We start from the raw sequence: 21,340 nt of genomic DNA, 5'->3' as shown, positions 1-21,340 counted from the left end.
GCAGATTTAATCTCTTGAGCCATGTGATTCCAGGCTAGTTGTGTTGTCAAGTGCTTTTTTTCAGAAAAGTAATGAGAAAAATGTGATGACATGTAATATTTTGAGATGAATCCTAAGTTTGTTTTCTGCTTATCTCTGTAGTCTGACCTCACAATAGAAAAAATATCTGCACTAGAAAACAGTAAGAATTCTGACTTAGAGAAGAAGGAAGGAAGAATAGATGATTTATTAAGAGTAAGTATGAAAATGTCATACGAGATTTTATAACAAGCACTGATTGATTTATCGATATTTATAGGTATGAATTACGTGCATATCATAGAGATAATTACTGTAACCAAATAATAAAGTTAAAATGTAGACATTTGGATATTTTCCTTTGATCTGAGGGAATCTGAGTAGGTAACAAGGATCAAACTATATTCCAAACAGTATCTTTACATTGGACATCTTTAATTGTAGAATTTTAGTATTTAAATATATACTAGAGGACTATATCTGTGGAGAGTTGAAGCTGTGAGAATATGTATATAGAGTGTTGTTTTCACATATCAGGGAAAATTTTTTTTTAATGTCTTTGAATTTTTTTAAAGTTTATTGATTTTTAAAAATTGGAATATAATTGCTATGTTGTATTAGTTTCTGCTGTACGATGAAGTGAATCAGCTGTATGCATACATATATCCCTTCCCTCTTGGACCCCACCACCCCCCCCCATCCCACCCCTCTTGGCCGTCACAGAACCCGAGCGGAGCTTCCTGTGCTTTACAGCAGCTTCCCATTAGCAGTCTGTGTTACACGTGGCAGTATATATGTGTCAGTCCCAGTCTCCCAGTTTGTCTCACCATCCCATTCTCCTCCTCACCCCCCACGCCCCACCCCCCGTCCACATATCTGTTCTCCACGTCTGTGTCTCTGTTCCTGCTCTGGAAATAGGTTAATCTCTACCATTTTTCTAGATTCCACATATATGTGTATTTGAATTTTAAAAACTATTTCACAAGTACTTTTCAGTCCTGGTTTTGCATTTTATATCTTTTATACCGTATTCATCTAAAGTGTTTTGTGCTCACAAGAGAAACTTTAAAAGTAGCTATATGGAGTTAAAAATATACCTCTAGAAAATATACAATTTTTTTTTTTAATTTTAATTTTATTGGAGTATGATTGATTTACATTGTTATTTTTCAGATGTATAGCAAAGTAATTCAGTTGTACATATATTCATTCTTTTTTAGATTCTTTTCTCATATAGATTATTGCAGAATATTGAGTAGAGTTCCTTGTGCTATACAGTAATACCATGATATTTTCTGAAATAATTTTTTAATATACAGTTTGGCATATTGACTGACCCTTTTAAAAATATTTTAAGGTTTATTGTTTTCTTATTGTAAAAAGCAATACATACTCTTTATAATAAATTTAGAGAATAGTAAAAATACTAAAAAAAAATAAAATGACACCCATAATTCCATTAACTGCGATTAAAACATTTGGTATATTTACTATAGTAATTTTTGATCTATTTATAGCATATATAAAAATTTTTTAAGAAATTATTTATTTTTATTTTTTGGCCACATCACGCAGCATATGGGATCGCAGTTCCCCAGTCAGGGATTCCCATGTAGTGGAGGCATGAAGTCTTAACTGTTGGACTGCCAGCAAAGTCCCTGTAGCGTGTACATAAATGCATCTATACGTAAACGCTACCAATTTGTAAATAAAATTGGCTAACATTTTAATCTCCAATGTTTTTATTATTCTCAAGCTGATGTTCCCTTTTCTATTCAGAAACATTTTTCCTTAGGCCTGGTGGTTTTGTTTCTTAGTTTGCTTTTCTCCATCCTTCAGTGAGAAGAGCCATATTTAAACTCAGTACCTATTTTCCATCTTTCATTGTTAGCATGTATGCTTGCTTGGTGTTGCTCTTAATGTCTCTTCTTTTCACTTGGGTGCTCGTTGAATTGCCAAGGTTTATAATTAGATATTGTGTGTTTATAGAAATCTTAGTCAGGTTGTCTAATCTAAACCAAAAAATTAAGATTTTTGGCCAGGGTAACTCTGCTGAGCTAAAAAAGGATCATGGGCTTGTCTTCTTCCTTCATCATCTAATTTTCTTAAGATTGAGAAGATGGAGTATGTGAAACACTGACCTTAACTTAGGATTCTTTTGGGAGTTTTAAAAATATGGTTTTACTTCCCAGGAAGCAGTATGTCCTCTTTACCACTCCCAGCTTTCTAATCCTTTGTTTTCTGAAGATTGTAGTCTTTCTTTGGATCTAGAACAGTGCCAATGGAATGGTTATGTCAAAAAAGAAGACACAAAGGAGAGATGCCAGTTTTTCAGATTGATGAGAGCTTGTGTTTCTGATTCAGAGGGACGGGGAATAACCACTACTCTTTACGTCTCCTTTCAGACAGGCATGGACCATTGATTGAGTTTTTCCATTTTAGTTACATGTTTGGGTAAGGCTGCATCAGGAGCTGCTAGTCAGGTGCTATTTTAAACCTGAACACAAAATCATTAGTGTTGGAAACTACAAAAAATTTAGAGTTCTTACAATTTAAAGTAAACTGCCAGAGACTGTTGATTCCATAAATTTGATTATAGATTTTAATGGATGTTATAGGGTCGCACAGAGTTGGACATGACTGAAGCGACTTAGCAGCAGCAGCACCTTCCAAAAGTAGACTGAACTTCATGTATACGTATTACATGATCTTTGGCTTGCAGGTTTTTAAAGTATGAATTAGACATATTTAACCAAATGTCCTTGTACTTGCCCTTTGGTAGTGTGGTCCATAGAACTCATGAGCTCTCTTAGAAGAACTAATAGGAAGAAATTGTGAGGAAAGCAGATACTTGGAGATGGAAACTGTTGCACAATGGTCAGATTAAAATGAAGCTTTGAAGTCTCAACAATTGAGTGTGCTATAGTATCATTTATTTGCCAAAAGAGTAGATATCTTTTGTTTAACACAAGAGTAAACTCAGAGCGACTTCACTTTCACTTTTCACTTTCATGCCTTGGAGAAGGAAAAAAAAAAAAAAGAGTAAACTCAGGAGTTGCAAGTCAAAATTGACCTAGGGTTAGTGGTTCTTTGCTTCTCTGTTATTGTAGGAGTCTTGAATCTTTCAAAGTATTTAGCCCACCCTTCTGACCACAGCTAAATCAACTGTGTATTTACATTCTGGTTTTCTTGAACCAAGACCTTGTATTCAGCTTGTTTGTTAGTTCTATCTTATGTGGGCATGGGTGTGCCTGGCTTCTCTGGTAAGAAACATTTATGTAAATCCATGTTTCTTCTTTGGAAGGAAGAACAGAAGAGCAACAATTGAATGTAAAAAACATTATGTGTTGTTTTTTTGGTAGTGCTTATTCACCCTTTGTAAGTATTTAATCTATAAATGCTTAAAAGTGCTATTTATATGAATTCTAAACATCTTGTTCATGATAGATTTTTTCTTTTATTTTGTGACAGTATTAGCATGTGTGGGGTACTGGATTTATCTGTAACTGGCTTTGGGAAGGAGTAAAGTATGACCAGTAGAAAAACATCCTAAATAACAGAATTCATCTTTAATAAATGATAAGTTTATTAAAAGAAAATCAAGGAACAAAGTATTTACCTTCTTTTTTTAAAGACATAGTTACTCTTACCTCTTTAAATCTCAATTTTGCTTATAATTTAACAAAAGAAATGCTTTTCAGACTCCCTAGAAACTGCTTTTGTATTAATCTGTCTTCCTTGGAGCTAATTTAAGGAAATTTTTTCCACTGAAGGCCAACTGTGATTTGAGACGGCAGATTGATGAACAGCAAAAGATGTTAGAGAAATACAAAGAACGATTAAATCGATGTGTGACAATGAGCAAGAAACTCCTTATAGAAAAGGTAAGTGATTAGTAATGGCCTCAACTCTGTATCCCAAGATGCTTAGGGTGTGCCATTGTTGTGACTTCTAACTTTTTACCTGAAGTGAAAGTATTTCAAAGTAGGAAAGGACTGACCACAGCTTTAGTTCTCTGTCTTATGTGGGCATGGGTGTGCCTAGCTTTTTTGGTAAGAAACATTTATGTAAATCCATGTCTCTTCTTTGGAAAGAAGAACAAAAAACCAACAAAGGGCTTTTGGGTTTAGGAAAGGGCTGCTCAGGTAGCCATAGTGTTAAAGACCCCACCCGCCAAATGCCAGTGCAGAAGACAAAAGAGATTTGATCCCTGGATCGGGAAGATCCCCTGGAATAGGAAATGGCAACCTACTTCAGTATTCTTGCCTGCAAAATTCCATGGGCAGAGGAGCCTGGTGGGCAATAATCTATGGGGCTGCAAAGAGGCAGACACGACCGAGTGACTGAGCACACAGCACATCCTATTACTAATACAGACATTTAGCAATAGTTTTATGTCCATTTCAGAAATGGTATTTAGAGTAATTTATTTATATAATAATGTGATAATTAAGTGTTTTGTATTTTAAAAAACTAGTTGGCAATTACTTGTATATGATTATTTAATTGGCTGATGCCTCCTTTATTATATTAATAGTAACTGATTAGTTGCAATTTGCCTTTAATAATATTTATTATAATTATTATAAATATTTAATTGTTTATTATATATCATAAATAATTAATGTCTTAAAATTTGTAAAACATATCTCTAGTACTTATTTATCTTACAGTGAAAGTTTGAAGATGACAGTACTTCCTAATGAAATGATTATAAGCTAGAGGTTTGAGACAGACTAGTGGTTTGTTTTTTTGCTGAAATCTTTGAAATGCTATTAAAGGGACAGGGAACACTGATAAAAAGTGAAATGAATTATTTTGTTAATGTCAAAGATACTGAGGAGAACTTTGCTTCATCTTTTAATTCATTCATTTTATAGAAGGGAAATTCCACATTTATAACAGAAATGTATATGTTAGTACATGTTAATGTAGAATGCTTGTGGGTTATATAAAATGTTGATAGCTTTAGGGTACTTCCTGAAATCAGTGTCGAGTTAGCCAGTTGTCCTAATCTTTGAGCAGCATAGTACAAAAAATGAACCTAGTGCTGCCTCTGAGTTCTCATAGGAAAATACGATTATTTTCTATTTGTCCTTTTCCCCTAAGTCAAAACAAGAGAAGATGGCATGTAGAGACAAAAGCATGCAAGATCGCTTGAGACTGGGCCACTTTACCACTGTCCGACACGGGGCTTCGTTTACTGAACAGTGGACAGATGGTTATGCTTTCCAGAACCTTATTAAGTAAGTGAATTGTGATGATAAAGTTGAGAATTGAAAAGTTGGTTTGGATTTTTAAATTTTTTCGTAATTGTAGTCATTAATATCTTAGTAGTGGTAGTCTTCTTTTCATTCAGTTTTGTTTCCACATGTGTAAAGAATTGTAAGGAATGAGATAAAGTCCTGAAAAAATGGCAAATAATCAGAGGAATGAAAAAACAAGTTCTATATTAAAGCTTAAAAAAATCAGAATTGCCAAAACTAAGGAAGAAAAAGCTAAGACTTGATATCATTTTAATTATGTAATAAGTTTTCATTAGGAGTCTGCCCACTCCCAACATTTATTCTGGGTCCACAGAAGACTGAAATAGGCAAAGACCCAAGGAAGGATTTCCTGAGTTTGGTATAAAACAAAACCTTGGAAGAATGTACAAGACATGTTCCTGGGCTCTTTAAGGGGAGAGTATCCAGTCAACAGAGATAGTCACCTTCTTGAAGATGAGCATTGAGCCAGCCTGTGCCTGTCAATAACTTGGTATCTTGAGCCCTCCTTCACTTTATTATAACTTTGGTTTAAAACATTCAAGTATTTACTCCAAGGAGGAAATTAACATTTAAAATCATAAAATTCCAACTGCATAAATAGCTAATATCAGCTCAGGACTTTAAAAAAGAAGTCTTAAAAGTTGTGATACCTTTTGCTGTATCTTACTTATTTTGATTTTGTAGATCGTTTCCGTTTGAGACTCGGTTGTGGTGGGTGGCACATTGTATTTTTAATCATGGGCTCTCACACTTCTGATCTGTAGTTTACTGTAGGTTCAAGGGTTCCATAGACTGCCTATCCTATCTTTTTTTTCTTGGGGAAATAACATATTGGGCATTTATTGGAGAGGATAGAACTACTTTTGAATACTAATGAAACATAAATAACAAATTTGTCTGAAAGAAAAGTACAGATACTGGTATTATTAATAATATTTTGTTAATGGGAGTTCCTTGGCAGTCTTGTGGTTAGGACTCAGTGTTTTCACTGCCAGAGCCCAGGTTTGATCCCTGGTTGGGGAATGAAGATCCTGCAAGCTGCCCCATGTGGCATGGCCAAACTAAAACAAACAAACAAACTTTGTGGAAACCTACCTCTGGATTATAGTCAGTGCTTTATGTGTGATACATGTGGTATCCACGCTGAGCTGTCTGTGCTCAGGTGATAGCTCAGGTTAACAGAGTTGCACTAGGGCAGTGTGAACAGCTGCTGCATAGAGGCATGATGTCTATTCCTCAACACCCTGACCGTGATGAGCAAATTGCCCTGGAAGTGGCTCTCCATCCAGTTTTGTCAGAATGGGATGGAAGATAAAACATATCCCCCATGATTGGCCAAAGTCACTTAGTGCTCACACTGAGTCCCAGATATGGTGCTGACTCCGACTAGTCCATGACAGTGGGTACTCCTCAGATGGCAGCTTAAAACGCCTGAAGACTTAAACCTGAGTGGCTAGTGGATTTGTTTAGAGATATAAAATGTAATCACTTTTAAGACGTGATTGTAGTTTTTGCTGATAGTAGCAAGTATTTATCTTTTTACTCTATAAGCAGCCTGTTGCCCAGAAGGTTCTGGAAATTGTATATAGTTAGAGTACAAAAGGAGGACTTTGCTGTAGAGCCATCGGACCAGAGAATTTGGTATTATCTACATGAGATCCCGAACCAGAGTTGTTTCTCCAAAGTGGATAGTATTTTTTTTGATGATTTTAAGTAATATAAATTGTACACTATCCGTCTCTCTTCTTGGGAAGCTGTTTCTGGCTGATAGCTTTTTTTATTTGCTTGTTTGTTTTTTGGCCACACTGGAGAATCCCAGGGACAGGGGAGCCTGGTGGGCTGCCGTCTGTGGGGTCGCACAGTCAGACACGACTGAAGCGACTTAGCAGCAGTAGCAGCAGCAGCAGCAGCAGCAGCAGCAGCAGCAGCAACACAGCTTGTGGGATCTTAGTTCCCTGACTAAGAACTGAACCTTGGCAGTAAAAATGCCAAGTCTTAACCACTGGATCACCAGGAAAGTCCCCTGGCTGATATCTATTAATTTTAGGTATTTTAATAATATCTTCTAAAGTTGTGCTTTAATAAACCAATTTCTTTTCTTAATTTTAATGCAGAATAGAAGTTCTTTAGTTGTGGAAGGCTGTAGCTGATATCCTTACAAATGATAATTATCTGTGTATAAGAAGCTCCGTGACACATAATTTGGTGGGTAAGGTACCTGAACACCAGGTTGCAGTACTAGTTTTTCTAGAAAGAGCAAACCTCTTGACATTAAAAAATTAATCAAGTGATCAGATATAGTCTGAACAGGAGCCTCAACACAGTTCTTTTATTCTCAGTTTGTACTGTGGCTCTACTTTGAGTGATCTTTATTAAGATCCTAAAACAGATTTGCTGTCTAATAAAAAGATCATAAAAGATTTGTAATGATTTTTGACCAAGTTAGTAAGTTTTTCTAAAAGGTATTTTTGAACCTGTTGAAAAAGTAACATATTTTTATAGTTCTGAGAAGTTAGTTACAATAAATAATGTTGTTATTCAGTATGTAACTTTTTTATTTAAACAAGTCTTGAACTCTCAAATAGTCAATGGCAAGGCAATAAAAACATTATTATTAAGATTTTCTTTATATTGACATAAACAACATTAAAGTAAATATGGGGATTTGACCTGCATACAAAACTGGCTGTTTAAGATGTGGATCGTCAGAGGGAGTAAATGAAATTTTATAGCATCATTGTCTTAGTCCATGAATATATTCTGGTGTATAAGGAATTACAGAATTCCATTTTAAAGTGATTTCATGTGAACCGTCTGATTCTTGGCATATGACCCATAATAAGTGATAAAGCCTTTTATAATTTTTTTATTGAAGTATAGTTGATTTACAGTATTCCAGATGTACAGCAAAGTGATTCAGTTATAGTTATATATATGCATTTGTTTTCAGATTCTTTTCCATTGTGAGTTATTGTAAGATATTTACTATAATTCCCAGTGCTATATTGTAGGTTCTTGTTGTTTATCTATTTAATATATAGTAGTGTGTATTTGTTAGCCTGAAATTCCAAATTTATCCCCCATCCTTCCCCTTTGCTAGCCATAAGTTTGTTTTCTATGTCTGTGAGTCTATTTCTGTTTTTGTAAATAAGTTCGTTTGTATCATTTTTTAAAAAATTCCACATATAAGTGATATCATATGATATTTAGAGAGACAACTCTGTTGATTCTATAAGTATCAGTTCTCCCTTGGGTGGTATATACCAGTTTGCAGTAGACACAGAACATGAAATCCTGAGACTCTTTAAAAATTGTTACCTGGGATATTCAGGTACTATCTGTAGTTCACCACTAAAATTACTTTGGTTAAAATAATATCTGCAAATAACGTGCATTTGTTTTTTTAAATCTGTTCAGTTATGATACAGTTTTGCTCTGGAGGGTACATAGAATCGTTTCCTGGGCTTCCCTGGTGGCTCAGAAGGTAAAGAATCTGCCTGCAATGCAGGAGACTTGGGTTGGATTCCGTGGAGAAGGTAATGGCTTCCCACTCCAGTATTCTTCCATGGAGAATTCCATGGACAGAGGACCTTGGCGGACTGCAGTCCATGGGGTGGCAAAGAGTTGAACATTCAGAAAACTAAGATCATGGCATCTGGTCCCATCACTTCATGGGAAGTAGATGGAGAAACAGTGGAAACAGTGTCAGACTTTATTTTGGGGGGCTCGAAAATCACTGCAGATGGTGGACTGCAGCCATGAAATTAAAAGACGCTTACTCCTTGGAAGAAAAGTTATGACCAGCCTAGATAGTATATTGAAAAGCAGAGACATTACTTTGCCAACAAAGGTCCATCTAGTCAAGGCTATGGTTTTTCCTATAGTCATGTATGGATGTGAGAGTTGAACTGTGAAGAAAGCTGAGCGCCGAAGGATTGATGCTTTTGAACTGTGGTGTTGGAGAAGACTCTTGAGAGTCCCTTGGACTGCAGGGAGATCCAGCTAGTTCATTCTAAAGGAGATCAGTCCTGGGTGTTCTTTGGAAGGACTGATGCTAAAGCTGAAACTCCAGTACTTTGGCCACCTCATGTGAAGAGTTGACTCATTGGAAAAGACTCTGATGCTGGGAGGGATTAGGGGCAGGAGGAGAAGGGGACGACAGAGGACAAGATGGCTGGATGGCATCACGGACTCGATGGACGTGAGTCTGAGTGAACTCCGGGAGTTGGTGATGGACAGGGAGGCCTGGTGTGCTGCGATTCATGGGGTCACAAAGAGTCGGACACGACTGAGCGACTGAACTGAACTGAGCAACTAACACTTTCATTTCCGTAATCATTTCCTAGGGCTACCATCACTAAATACCATAAACTGGGTGGTTTAAAACAACATAAATTTAATTCTCTCAAGTTTAGGAAGTCAGAAGCCTTAAATCAAGGTGTTGGCAGGGCCGTTCCTTCTGTGGCCTCCAGGGAGGGTCCTTGGTTAGTGTTCAGTGGCTTGCAGCAGCATAACTCAGTCTGCCTCCACTTCACACGGTGTTCCCCTGCGTGTCGTCTTTTCTCAGGAGGACACCAGTCAAATTGGGTTAAGGGCCCACCCTACTCCAGTATGACCTTATTTTAACTAATTAAATCTTCAGTGACCCTATTTCCAAAGGTTATAATCTGAGGTCCTGGGGATTAGCGCTTTAACACGTCTTTTTGGGTGGCACAGTTCAACTGATAATGGTACCTAAGACTGATTTTATAACTGACAAATAATGGCTTGCTGTTTATTTATTTGGCTGCGCTGGTTCGTCATTGTGGCATGTGGAGTCTATTATATTTCCCTGACCAGGGATTGAACCCAGGCTGCCTGTATTGGGAGCTTGGAGCCTTAGCCACTAGGTTACCAGGAAAATCTCAATAATGACTTTTTAGAGTTACTTAGATTTGAATGACATAAATTTATCTAGTCATCAATACTTTTGTAAAAGATAGTACAAATATTCTTTCTGTGGGTGGTAAAAGGTGAGCATTCCCTAAAATTGATAAAATGGAAGAAACATTTAACAGTCAGGTCTATAAAAGGCACTGTGGAGAGAACAAGATGGCAGAGGAGTAGGTGGACGTGGAGTACATCTGTCTCCACGGATACATCAGGAATACACCTTCAGACACAGAAGTGCATGCAGAACACCAGCTGAGAGCGGACAGGAGTACCTGACCCGAGGAAAAAAATATATAGAACCACGCAAAACTTGGTAGGACCAAGGAACTAGGGGAAAGAAACAAGTGTTAGTAGGACCTGCCCTCGGCTGGTGGAACTGAAGCAGGAGTCTGATCCCCACATTGGGGCAGTTGTCTTGAGTCAGAGGAGAAACATTTATGGCTGAGAGTGAGCTGATCTGTGACAGCATAAATGGAATGAGAATCATTCATTCATGACAGTCCTTGCCACAACCATACATATCCCAGACAGGGACGTGGTTCCCTGGAAGGTGCAGCAGCTGGGAGCTGGAGTTTAGGGGTTGTGGAGCAATCCTAGGGCGAGGGCTGCTGTTGACTGTGGAGAGACAGATTTGAGGGGATATGGGGGAGGAGACTGTGGTGGGAAATGCCTATGGAGGGAAGCCATTCAGCCATGGAAGCAAGGTGATGCTGCTGAGTCACATGTAGTGGGTGGAGCCATCGCCATAGCCTCTCTCCCTATACACCAGCATCAGCAGCTGAACAATAGAGAGGCTGGCCCGTCAAACCTTGACGTACTGAACTACAGACCTGGACCCCACCCAGGGTACCCCTTTAAGTGGCTAATGTGCTCATCTAGAGTAGGACCCCAGCCAGGCGGCCCTTCTCTGTGCCTGACGCACTGAACAACAGAGAAGGACCCCAGGCAAGGGAGCCCTCTTAGTGCCTGAACTGGCGGAGCTATGGAGAAAGGTTGGCCAAAGAGACCTTCTGATCACCAGCTACAAGAGGCTCAAAAAAAAGACTCTGATAGGGCCATAACTCCTGGGGCGGAGGCAGTCCATGTCTCTGCACACTTTGCACGGCTAGGTGCAGGCCAAGCAGCTGCGCCACCTTCACGCTCAACTGTCACGAGGGCAGAGCTGCCATAGGCCAAAAAAGTCTTGCGTCTATGTGCACAGGGTCACTTCGGTCATGTCCAATGCTTTGCGACCCTGTAGACTGTGGCCTGCCAGGCTTCTGTGTAGGATGGTGGGGCTCTTTAGGCAAGAATACTGGAGCATATTGGCCAATACTGGTTGCCATACCCTTCTAGAGCACTATATTTCCTGCTGCTCTAGCCTCCAACTCCCCTGAGTACCTGGTGCTGCCAGAACCCCTGTGACCCCAGCAGCTGCACCACCACCACACCTGGCCCTCACAGAGGAAAGCCCAAGTCCTCCACGGCAGCCTCAGGGGCAAACCCCAGTGGATGACCCACATGCAGAAGTGGAAATAAAACCACCATTGAAACCCAGGGCAGTGTGGATAAGGAATAAGACCCAAAACCTTCTAACCAACTGTACAAACTGCAGATTAAATCCACATGATCAACTAGGCAGACTCTGTCTATGGAATATATGAAAGGTCATTGAGAGCTCCCACAAAAGAAAACACACCAGCTCTGATAGCCATGGACATTGGAGACAAAAACACCCAGGAGTAGGACCAGATTAGAATCTGAGCTGCCCCCACAACAGGTCCAGAGATCAGCACAGTGTTAGAGGGCATCCTAGGGAGGTGAGGTGGACTGTGACTCCCAGCGACCCTGACAGCACTGACTCCAGAAAAATATTTATTATTCTTATCTTTTGACTTATTCTGTAGATTCTTTTGGATTTTTTTTTTCTTTTTTGATTCCTTTTTTACCCCCCTCTGTTGTAGTTGTTGATTTTATTGGCACTCAGTTCAGTTCAGTTGCCCAGTCGTATCTGACTCTTTGCGACCCCATGAATCGCAGCACGCCAGGCCTCCCTGTCCATCACCAACTCCCAAAGTTCGCCCAAACTCATGTCCATCGAGTCCGTGATGCCATCCAGCCATCTCATCCTTTGTCGTCCTGTTCTCCTCCTGCCCCCAATCCCTCCCAGCATCAGAGTCTTTTCCAATGAGTCAACTCTTCGCATGAGGTGGCCAAAGTACTGGAGTTTCAGCTTTAACATCATTCCTTCCAAAGAACACCCAGGACTGATCTCCTTCAGAATGGACTGGTTGGATCTCCATGCAGTCCAAGGGACTCTCAAGAGTCTTCTCCAACACCACAGTTCAAAAGCATCAATTCTTCGGTGCTCAGTTTTCTTCACAGTCCAACTCTCACATCCATACATGACCACTGGTAAAACCATAACCTTGACTAGACAGACCTTTGTTGGCAAAGTAATGTCTCTGCTTTTCAATATGACATCTAGGTTGGTCATAACTTTTCTTCCAAGGAGTAAGTGTCTTTTAATTTCATTGGCACTAGGAAATCTAATTAAGCTTTAGAGGTTCCTCAGTCACATTTTTTATTGTTATTATAAACCTCTGCCTCTACATTGGGCTTTTGCAGTTGCGTGGATTTTTCCTTTTTTTAATTTCTTCTTCCTGTTTTTTTTTTCCTTTTTCATTTCTCTTTTTTATAATTTTAATATTTAATTTTTTAAAAACTGTTATATTTTTTCTACATTTATTCCTTTGTTTGCCTTTCCAACTGTTCTTTTCCCCTTGCAGTTAATCTTTAATGTATATAAATCTTCTTTATCTACCTCTGTTTAACTTTGCGTATCTATTCTTTCTTTTCTTTCTTCCCTTTCCTCTCAACATATTTGTTCATTTTGTTTTCATTGCTTTATTCCCCACTTGGCACCTTGCTTTAGTTTTGTTTTCCAGTTTGTGCTTTAGTTAGTTCTGTTCTTAACTAGTAAATATAATTTTTCATTTCCTTTGTTTGCTAGGTCAATATCCTGTATTTTTGTTGGACTGTTTTGACTTTGCTCGTGGGTGTATATGTATATTCCATTATTTTAATTATTATTTGCCTGATTTTGTAACTGTCATTTGTCTGGGGTTCATCTTTGGTTTTTCATTTTGGATATTTGTTTTAATCTCACTTAATGCGATAACAAACTACTCGTGGAATCTTCATTCCTGACCAGATATCAAGCCCTGAGCCTTTGGAGTGGGAGCACTGACTCCAAGACCCTAGACAACCTGAGAACTAACCCTAGGGAGTATCAGATCATGAGAACTCACACAAAGGAAACCACTTGAATACAAGACCTGAATACAAACCAGATCATCAGCCGACAGGATTACCACTTCACTCAGCCTTGCCAGTCAGAGGAAAAACAAACAAACAAAAACTCAGCACAAATCTCACCCTATAAGAAGTTTACACAAACCACCGGACCAACCTTAGGAGGGCAGAACCCAAAAGGAAGAAAGAATTCAACCTTGAAACCTGGGGAAAAGGAGACCTCAAACACAATAAGTTAAAAAAAAAATAATGAAAAGGCAGAGAAATACTACACAAATGAAGGAACAAACTAGAAACACAGAAGTCCAAATAAATGAAGAGGAAATAGGCAAACCACCTGAAAAAGAATTCAGAATAATGATAGTAAGGATGTTCAAAAACCTTGAAAACAAAACATAGAAAATGTAAGAATCAGTTTAAAAAGACCTAGAAGAATTAAAGAATAAACATACAAAGACAAACAACACGATTACTGAAATTAAAAATACTCTAGATGGAATCAATAGCAGAATATCTGAAGCAGAAGAAAAATCAGTGAGCTGGAAGATAAAATGGTGGAAATAGCTTCTGAAGAGCAGAATAAAGTAAAAAGAATGAAAAGAACTGAGGATAGTCTCAGCGCCCTCTGGGACAATATCAAACCACCAACATTTGAGTTATGGGGGTCCCAGAAGAAGGAAAAAAGAAAAGGTATGAGAAAATTTTTCAAGAGATTATAGTGGAAAATTTCCCCAACATGGAAAAAGGAAATAGTCACTAAAGTCCAAGAGACACAAAGTGTCCCACACAGGGTAAACCCAAGGAGAAACATGTCAGGACACATACTAATCAAAGTAACACGAGTAAACACAATATGAAAAGCAGCAACAGAGAAGCAACAAGTGAAAAACAAGGGAGACCCCATATGCTTAACAGCTTATCTTTCAGCAGAAACTCTGCAGGACAGAAGGGGATGGCAGGATATATTTAAAGTACTAAAAGGGAAAAATCTACAACCAAGATTACTGCACCTGGCAAGGATCTCATTCAAAATTGATGGAGAAATAAAAAGCATTTCAGACAAGCAAAAGTTGAGAGAATTTAGTACCACCAAACCAGCTTTTCAACAAATGTTAAAGGGACTTATATAGTCAAGAAATACAAGAAAAGAAAAAAGATCGAGAAAATCAATGCCAAATAATTAAGAAAATTGCAATAGGAACATATATATCAATAATTACTTTAAATGTAAATTGATTAAATGCTCCAACAAAAAGACACAGACTAGCTCTATGGATACAAAAACAAGACCCACATATATGCTGTCTACAAGAAACCCCCTATATGTGTCTAAAGACACAGAGAGACTGAGAGGATGGAAAAATATATTCCATGCAAATGGGAAGCAAAAGAAAGCTGGAGTAGCAATCCTCATATCAGATAAAATAGACCTTAAAATAAAGAAGATTATAAATAGAGAGAAGGAAGGACACTACATCATGATCAAGGGGTCAATCCAAGAGGAAGACATAACAATTGTAAATATCTATGCACCCAACATAGGAGCACCTCAATACATAAGACAAACACTTAACAGACATAAAAGGAGAAATTGACAGTAACACAATAATAGTGGGAAATTTGAACAGCCCACTCACACCAATGGACAGGTCATTAAAACAAAATTAATAAGGAAACACAAGTCTTAAATGATACATTAGATGAGATGGATCTCATTGATATCTTCATGATATTCCATCCAAATGCAGAAGAATACACCTTCTTCTCAAGTGGACATGAAACATTCTCCAGGATAGACCACATCTTGGGTCACAAATCAAATCTCAGTAAATTTAAGAAAATTGAAATTGTATCAAGTATCTTCTCTGACCACAGCACTATGAGATTAGATATCAGTTACAAGAAAAACACTTTTAAGAAACAGAAATACATAGAGATTAAACAATACATTTCTAAATAGCCAACAGGTTACTGAAGAAGTCAAAAGGGAAATAATAAAATATCTAGAAACAAATGACAATAAAAATAAAACAACTCAAAACCTATGGGATGGAGGAAAAGCAGTTCTAACTAAGAGGGAAGTTTATAGCAATACAATCCTACCTCAAGACACAAGAAAAACATCGAATAGACAACCTAACCTAAATCAAGTGGAAAAAGAACAACAACAAAAAACCCCGCCAAAATTAGTAGAAGGAAAGAAATCATAAAGATCCAAGCAGAAATAAATGAAAAAGAAATGAAAGAAACAATAGTAAAGATTAATAAAACTAATAGCTGTTTCTTTGAGAAGATAAAATTGACAAGCCTTTAGCCAGACTCATCAAGACAAAAAGAGAGAAGAATCAAATGAACCAAATTAGAAATGAAAAAGGAGAAGTTACAACAGACAATGCGGAAATACAAAAGATTATAAGAGACTATTTGAACAACTATATGGAAAGAAAATGGATAACCTGGAAGAAATGGACAGATTCTTAGAAAAGTTCAATCTTCCAAGCACTGAAATTGAAGCTGGGATCAAAAATTTCCCAAAACACAAAAGCCCAGGACCAGATGGCTTCACAGGAGAATCCTATCAAACATTTAGAGAAGAGCTAATGCCTATCCTTCTAAAACTCTTTCAAAAAAATTACAGAGGAAGGAACACTTCCAAACTCATTCTACGAGGCCACCATCACGCTGATACCAAAACCAGACAAAGACAACACACAAAAAAGAAAACTGTAAGCCAGTATCATTGATGAGCATAGATATAAAAGTCCTCAACAAAATTCTAGTAAACAGAATTCAGCACATCACACAGCTCATACACCAGGACCAAGTAGGGCTTATTCCAGGGATGCAAGGATTCTTCAATATATGCAAATCAATCAATGTGATACACCATATTAACAAATTGAAAGATAAAAACCATATGATCATCTCAATAGACGCAGAAAAAGCCTTTGACAAAATTCAGCACCCATTAATGATCAAAGCTCATCAAAGAATGGGCATAGAAGGAACCTACCTCAACGTAGTAAAGGCCATATATGATAAACCTAGAGCAAACATTATTCTCAATGGTGAAAAACTGAAAGCATTCCCCCTAAGATCAGGAACAAGACAGCGGTACCCATTTTCACCACTATTCACATAGTTCTGGAAATCCTAGATATAGCAGTCAGAGAAGAAGAAAAAAATAAAAGGAATCCGGATTGGAAAAGAAGTAAAGCTCTCATCGTTTGTAGATGACATGATACTGTATGTAGAAAACCCTAAAGATAGTATCAGAAAATTATTAGAGCTAATCAGTGAATTTAGCAAAGTTGCAGGATACAAAATCAATACACAGAAATTACTTGCATTTCTATATACTAACAATGAAAAATCAGAAAGAGAAATTAAGGAATCAATCCCTTCACCATTGCAACAAAAAGAATTAAATATCTAGGAATAAACTTACTTAAGGAGACAAAAGAACTGTACACAGAAAATTATAAGACACTAATGAAAGAAATCAAAGACAACATAAACAGATGGAGAGATATTCCATGATCCAGGGTAGCATTTATCAACATTGTGAAAATTACTGTACTACCAAGTGCAATCTACAGATTCTGTGTGATCCCTATCAAATTACCAAGGGCATTTTTCACAGAACTGGAACAAAAACTTTTACAATTCATGTGGAAGCACAGAAGAGCCCAAATAGCCAAAGCAGTGTTGAGAAAGAAGAATGGAGCTGGAGGAATCAACCTTCCTGGCTTCAGAGTATATTACAAAGCTACAGTCATCAAGACAGTATGGTACTGGCACAAAAACAGAAATATACCAATGGAACAAGATAGAAAGCCCAGAAATAAACCCACACACCTATGGGTACCTTATTTTTGACAAAGGAGGCAAGAATATACAATGGGGCAAAGACAGCCTCTTCAATAAATGGTGCTGGGAAAACTGGACAGCTACATGTAAAAGAATGAAATTAGAATACTCCCTAACACCATACACAAAGATAAACTCAAAATGGATCAAAGACCTAAATGTAAGACCAGAAACTATAAAACTCTTAGAGGAAAACAAAGGCAGAACACTCAATGACATAAAGCAAGATTCTCTATGACCCACCTCCTAAATTAATGGAAATAAAAACAAAAGTAAACAAGTGGTTAAACTTAAACTGATTAAACTTAAAAGCTTTTGCACAGCAAAGAAAACTAAAGCTAGGTAAAAAGACAACCCTCAGAATGGGAGAAAATAATAGCAAATGAAACAACAGACAAAGGATTAATTTTCAAAATATACAAGCAGCTCATACAACTCAAAGCCAGAAAAACAATGCAATCAAAAAGCAGAAGGAACACCTAAACAGACTTTTCTCCAAAAAATATATACAGATGACTAACAAACATGAAAAGATTCTCAACATTACTCATTTGAGAAATGCAAATCAAAACAATGAGATATCACCTCACACAAGTCAGAACGGCCATCATCAAAAAGTCACCAAATAATAAATGCTGGAGAGGGTATGGAGAAAAGGGAACATTCTTGCGCTGTTAGTGGGAATATAAATTGATACAGCCACTATTTAAGATGGTATGGAGATTCCTTAATAAACTAGGAATAAAACCACCATATGATCCAGCTATCCCACTCCTAGGCATATACCCTGAGGAAACCAAAATTGAAAAAGACACCTGTATCCCATTGTTCACTGCATCACTGTTTACAATAGCTAAAATATGGAAGCAACTTAGAAGTCCATCAATAGAGGAATAGGTAAAGAAGTTGGGGTACATATACACAATGGAATATTACTCAGCCATAACAAGGAACACCTTTGAGTCAGTTCTGATGAGGCGGATGAACCTAGAAGCTATTATACAGAGTGAAGTAAGTCAGAAAGAGAAAGATAAACATTGTGTTCTAACACATGTATACAGACTCTAGAAAAATGGTACTGAAGAATTTATGTTCAGGGAAGCAACGAAGAAACAGACATGCAGAATAGACTTATGGACCTGGGCAGAGGGCAGGAGAGGGTGAGATGTATGGGAAGAGTGACATGGAACTTACATCACCATATGTAAGATAGATAGCCAATGGGACTTTGCTGTATGGCTCAGGAAACTCAAACAGGGGCTCTGTATCAATCCAGAGGAGTGGGATGGGGCAGGAGATGGGCAATTTCATCTTGGGTTTGACAGAAAACAACAAAGTTCTGTGAAGCAATTATCCTTCGATTAAAAAAAAACACTGTCATATGTGTTGGAGATATAATGGTTAATAAGACACAGTTCTTGTTCTAAGAGAAATTAACAGTTTGACATAATCAGACTTTATAGTCCCAAAATAAACCTAAATGAATTATCACTAATAGACTGCTTTAGATGACTTTTATAAGTATAAATGACTGAACAGTTTCAACAACATCAAGAATTAATGTAGAAATCCATATTACATATAACAGTTGATCTTTGGTATATCAATTTTCATGTGCAGTCAAGCTCTCTTATTCTCAGAATGTACAGTTGAAGATGGTCTCATGGTGTTTTGGCACCAGAGTACCCTTTGTTTATGATTTGTATATAATGGCTGTGAGGCTCCTTTCTTTGTGAATTTGGAAATGAAATGTGCAGATTCTCCCTGAAAACAACAGCAAATATAAGTTTTATGATATTTAATAAAGGTAATTGTTAAAATAACCTTCCAAAGCAGTTAGTCTCCAGTAGATAAAATGTTGTGGTACTCCTCTGGTACACTATGGGTTATAATTAAACTATATATTGTATGGTTACCTTCAGAGAGTTCAGAGTGCTTTGAACTCATGGCCCCTGAAGGGATGGAAATGAGCTTAAAGATATTTTACCAATTTTTTTGACTGGGACACTCATATTCAGAGAAGATACATGTTTTCCTCAAGGCCATTCATTGAGTGAGAAGGAAGATTGTTATTTTACTTAAGGATTCTGTGTCTAATCCAGAAATCTTTCAAGCCATCAATTATTCATAAACATATATTTTTGGAGGGAAAGGTATATCTCTAATAGTTAAAAGATTTTTTTAGACAAGCAGACAATGCTTGAATTAAAATTTCTACTGTCCTATTAGATGTCCATCAGCAGACGAATGGATAAGAAAGCTGTGGTACCTATACACAATGGAATATTACTCAGCCATTAAAAAGAATACATTTGAGTCCGTTCTAATGAGGTGGATGAAACTGGACCCTATTATGCAGAGTGAAGGAAGCCAGAAAGAAAAACACCAATGCAGTATACTAACGCATATATATGGAATATAGAAAGATGATAATGATAAGCCTGTATGCAAGACAGCAAAAGAGACACAGATGTATAGAACAGTCTTCTGGACTCTGTGGGAGAAGGCGAGGGTGGGATGATCTGAGAGAATAGCACTGAAACATGTATATTATCATATGTGAAACAGATCGCCAGTCCAGGTTCGATGCATGAGACAGAATGCTCAGGACTGGAGCACTGGGAGGATTCAGAGAGATGGGATGGGGAGGGAGGAGGGAGGGGGGTTCAGGATGGGGAACACATGTAAACCCATGGCTGATTCATATGAATGTATGGCAAAGACCACTACAATATTGTAATTAGCCTCTAACTAAAATAAATAAATTGACATCTGATCTGTAAGTCAGCTTATCTTGAAGCCAAGAAAATGGTATTATCAAAAGAAATGATATTTCTTTGCAGTACTGTGATTAGGTTAACCTTGCTTACTTACAGTGTTGCTCTTTTAGATGTGGCAGCATAAGTTGTATTATGGGGGTCTGCTGTGGGGTATAGTCTTGTTTTTCTGGTTAGCGTTCTTTTAAAAAAGGTATCCTGAATCTGGAAATAGTGTAGAAACTGACAACTAGCATTCAGAGAAGAGGGTCAAGTATACGTCATTTGAGAATATAGGTTTAAAAAATTAGATTCTATCATTCTGCAAAAGTGAAATTTGGATCAAGAAAGGAAGATGGGATAAAAGCTTGGTAGAAAGAGAAGAGGACAGGAGCCAGCATCTGACTGTCAGCTATGATGAGTGATTTAAAGATTTTACTCTAAGCGGTTAATCTCAAATCTTGGTATGCTTTTATATACCTGGTCTATAAACCTTAGTATCTGTCAGGTAGCAGGATTCATGAGAGAAAGTGGAATACTTGCATTGATATTTGAATTGACTTTTAGTTTATAAACTAGTTTATTTTAAAAAATTAGACATTATTAGGAAATACTCTGGAGCAGGCATTGGCACCCCACTCCGTTACTCTTGCCTGAAAAGTCCCATGGACAGAGGAGCCTAGTAGGCTGCAGTCCATGGGGTGGCGAAGAGTCGGACATGACTGAGCGACTTCACTTTCACTTTTCACTTTCATGCATTGGAGAAGGAAATGGAAACCCACTCCATTGTTCTTGCCTGGAGAATCCCAGGGATGGCGGAGCCTGGTGGGCTGCAGTCTGTGGGGTCACACACAGTCGGACATGACTGAAGTGACGCAGCAGCAGCAGGAAGTACTCTAATAGAAATGGTGTGAAATATCCTGAGTCTTTTATATGTCTTTTATTCATTCATTTTGTGTACTATTTCCTGAGGAGTTTTTACTTGTTGAAAGGCTTCTTTTTGCTTTCTCTAAATGCTTATCCTTGTTCTTAAAAAACTTAGTTTGGGTTTCTACCATATTAGTGTTTGGGAATGACTTGAGAGTGGTAATGGCTCACTTGATTGGAATAAATGATAGATTCTGAAAGAAAACATTTTTTCCTTTGTTTATCATTCCTCAAAATTTGGTATCTTTATAGATAGATTTTGAAGAAACTATAATC

At 37.6% G+C, this 21,340-nt stretch overlaps 1 protein-coding gene across 3 annotated transcripts in view; it reads left to right on the top strand.

The window, feature by feature from the left end:
• Positions 1-21,340, top strand: part of TLK2 (tousled like kinase 2) — a 126,249-nt gene that overhangs the window by 73,498 nt on the left and 31,411 nt on the right. For all 3 annotated transcript variants that reach the window (XM_040245037.1, XM_040245035.1, XM_040245036.1), the window contains 3 exons: positions 142-234; positions 3,792-3,902; positions 5,128-5,264. In XM_040245037.1, coding sequence (XP_040100971.1) covers positions 142-234; positions 3,792-3,902; positions 5,128-5,264 — 341 coding nt within the window. The remainder of the gene's footprint in view (positions 1-141; positions 235-3,791; positions 3,903-5,127; positions 5,265-21,340) is intronic.

The sequence above is a fragment of the Oryx dammah genome, unplaced genomic scaffold, assembly GCF_014754425.2.
Source record: "Oryx dammah isolate SB20612 unplaced genomic scaffold, SCBI_Odam_1.1 HiC_scaffold_8, whole genome shotgun sequence".
NCBI classification, from domain to species: Eukaryota; Metazoa; Chordata; class Mammalia; order Artiodactyla; family Bovidae; genus Oryx; species Oryx dammah.
Note: the sequence above shows the minus strand (reverse complement) of the source record. Positions and strands in the feature narration are given on the sequence as shown.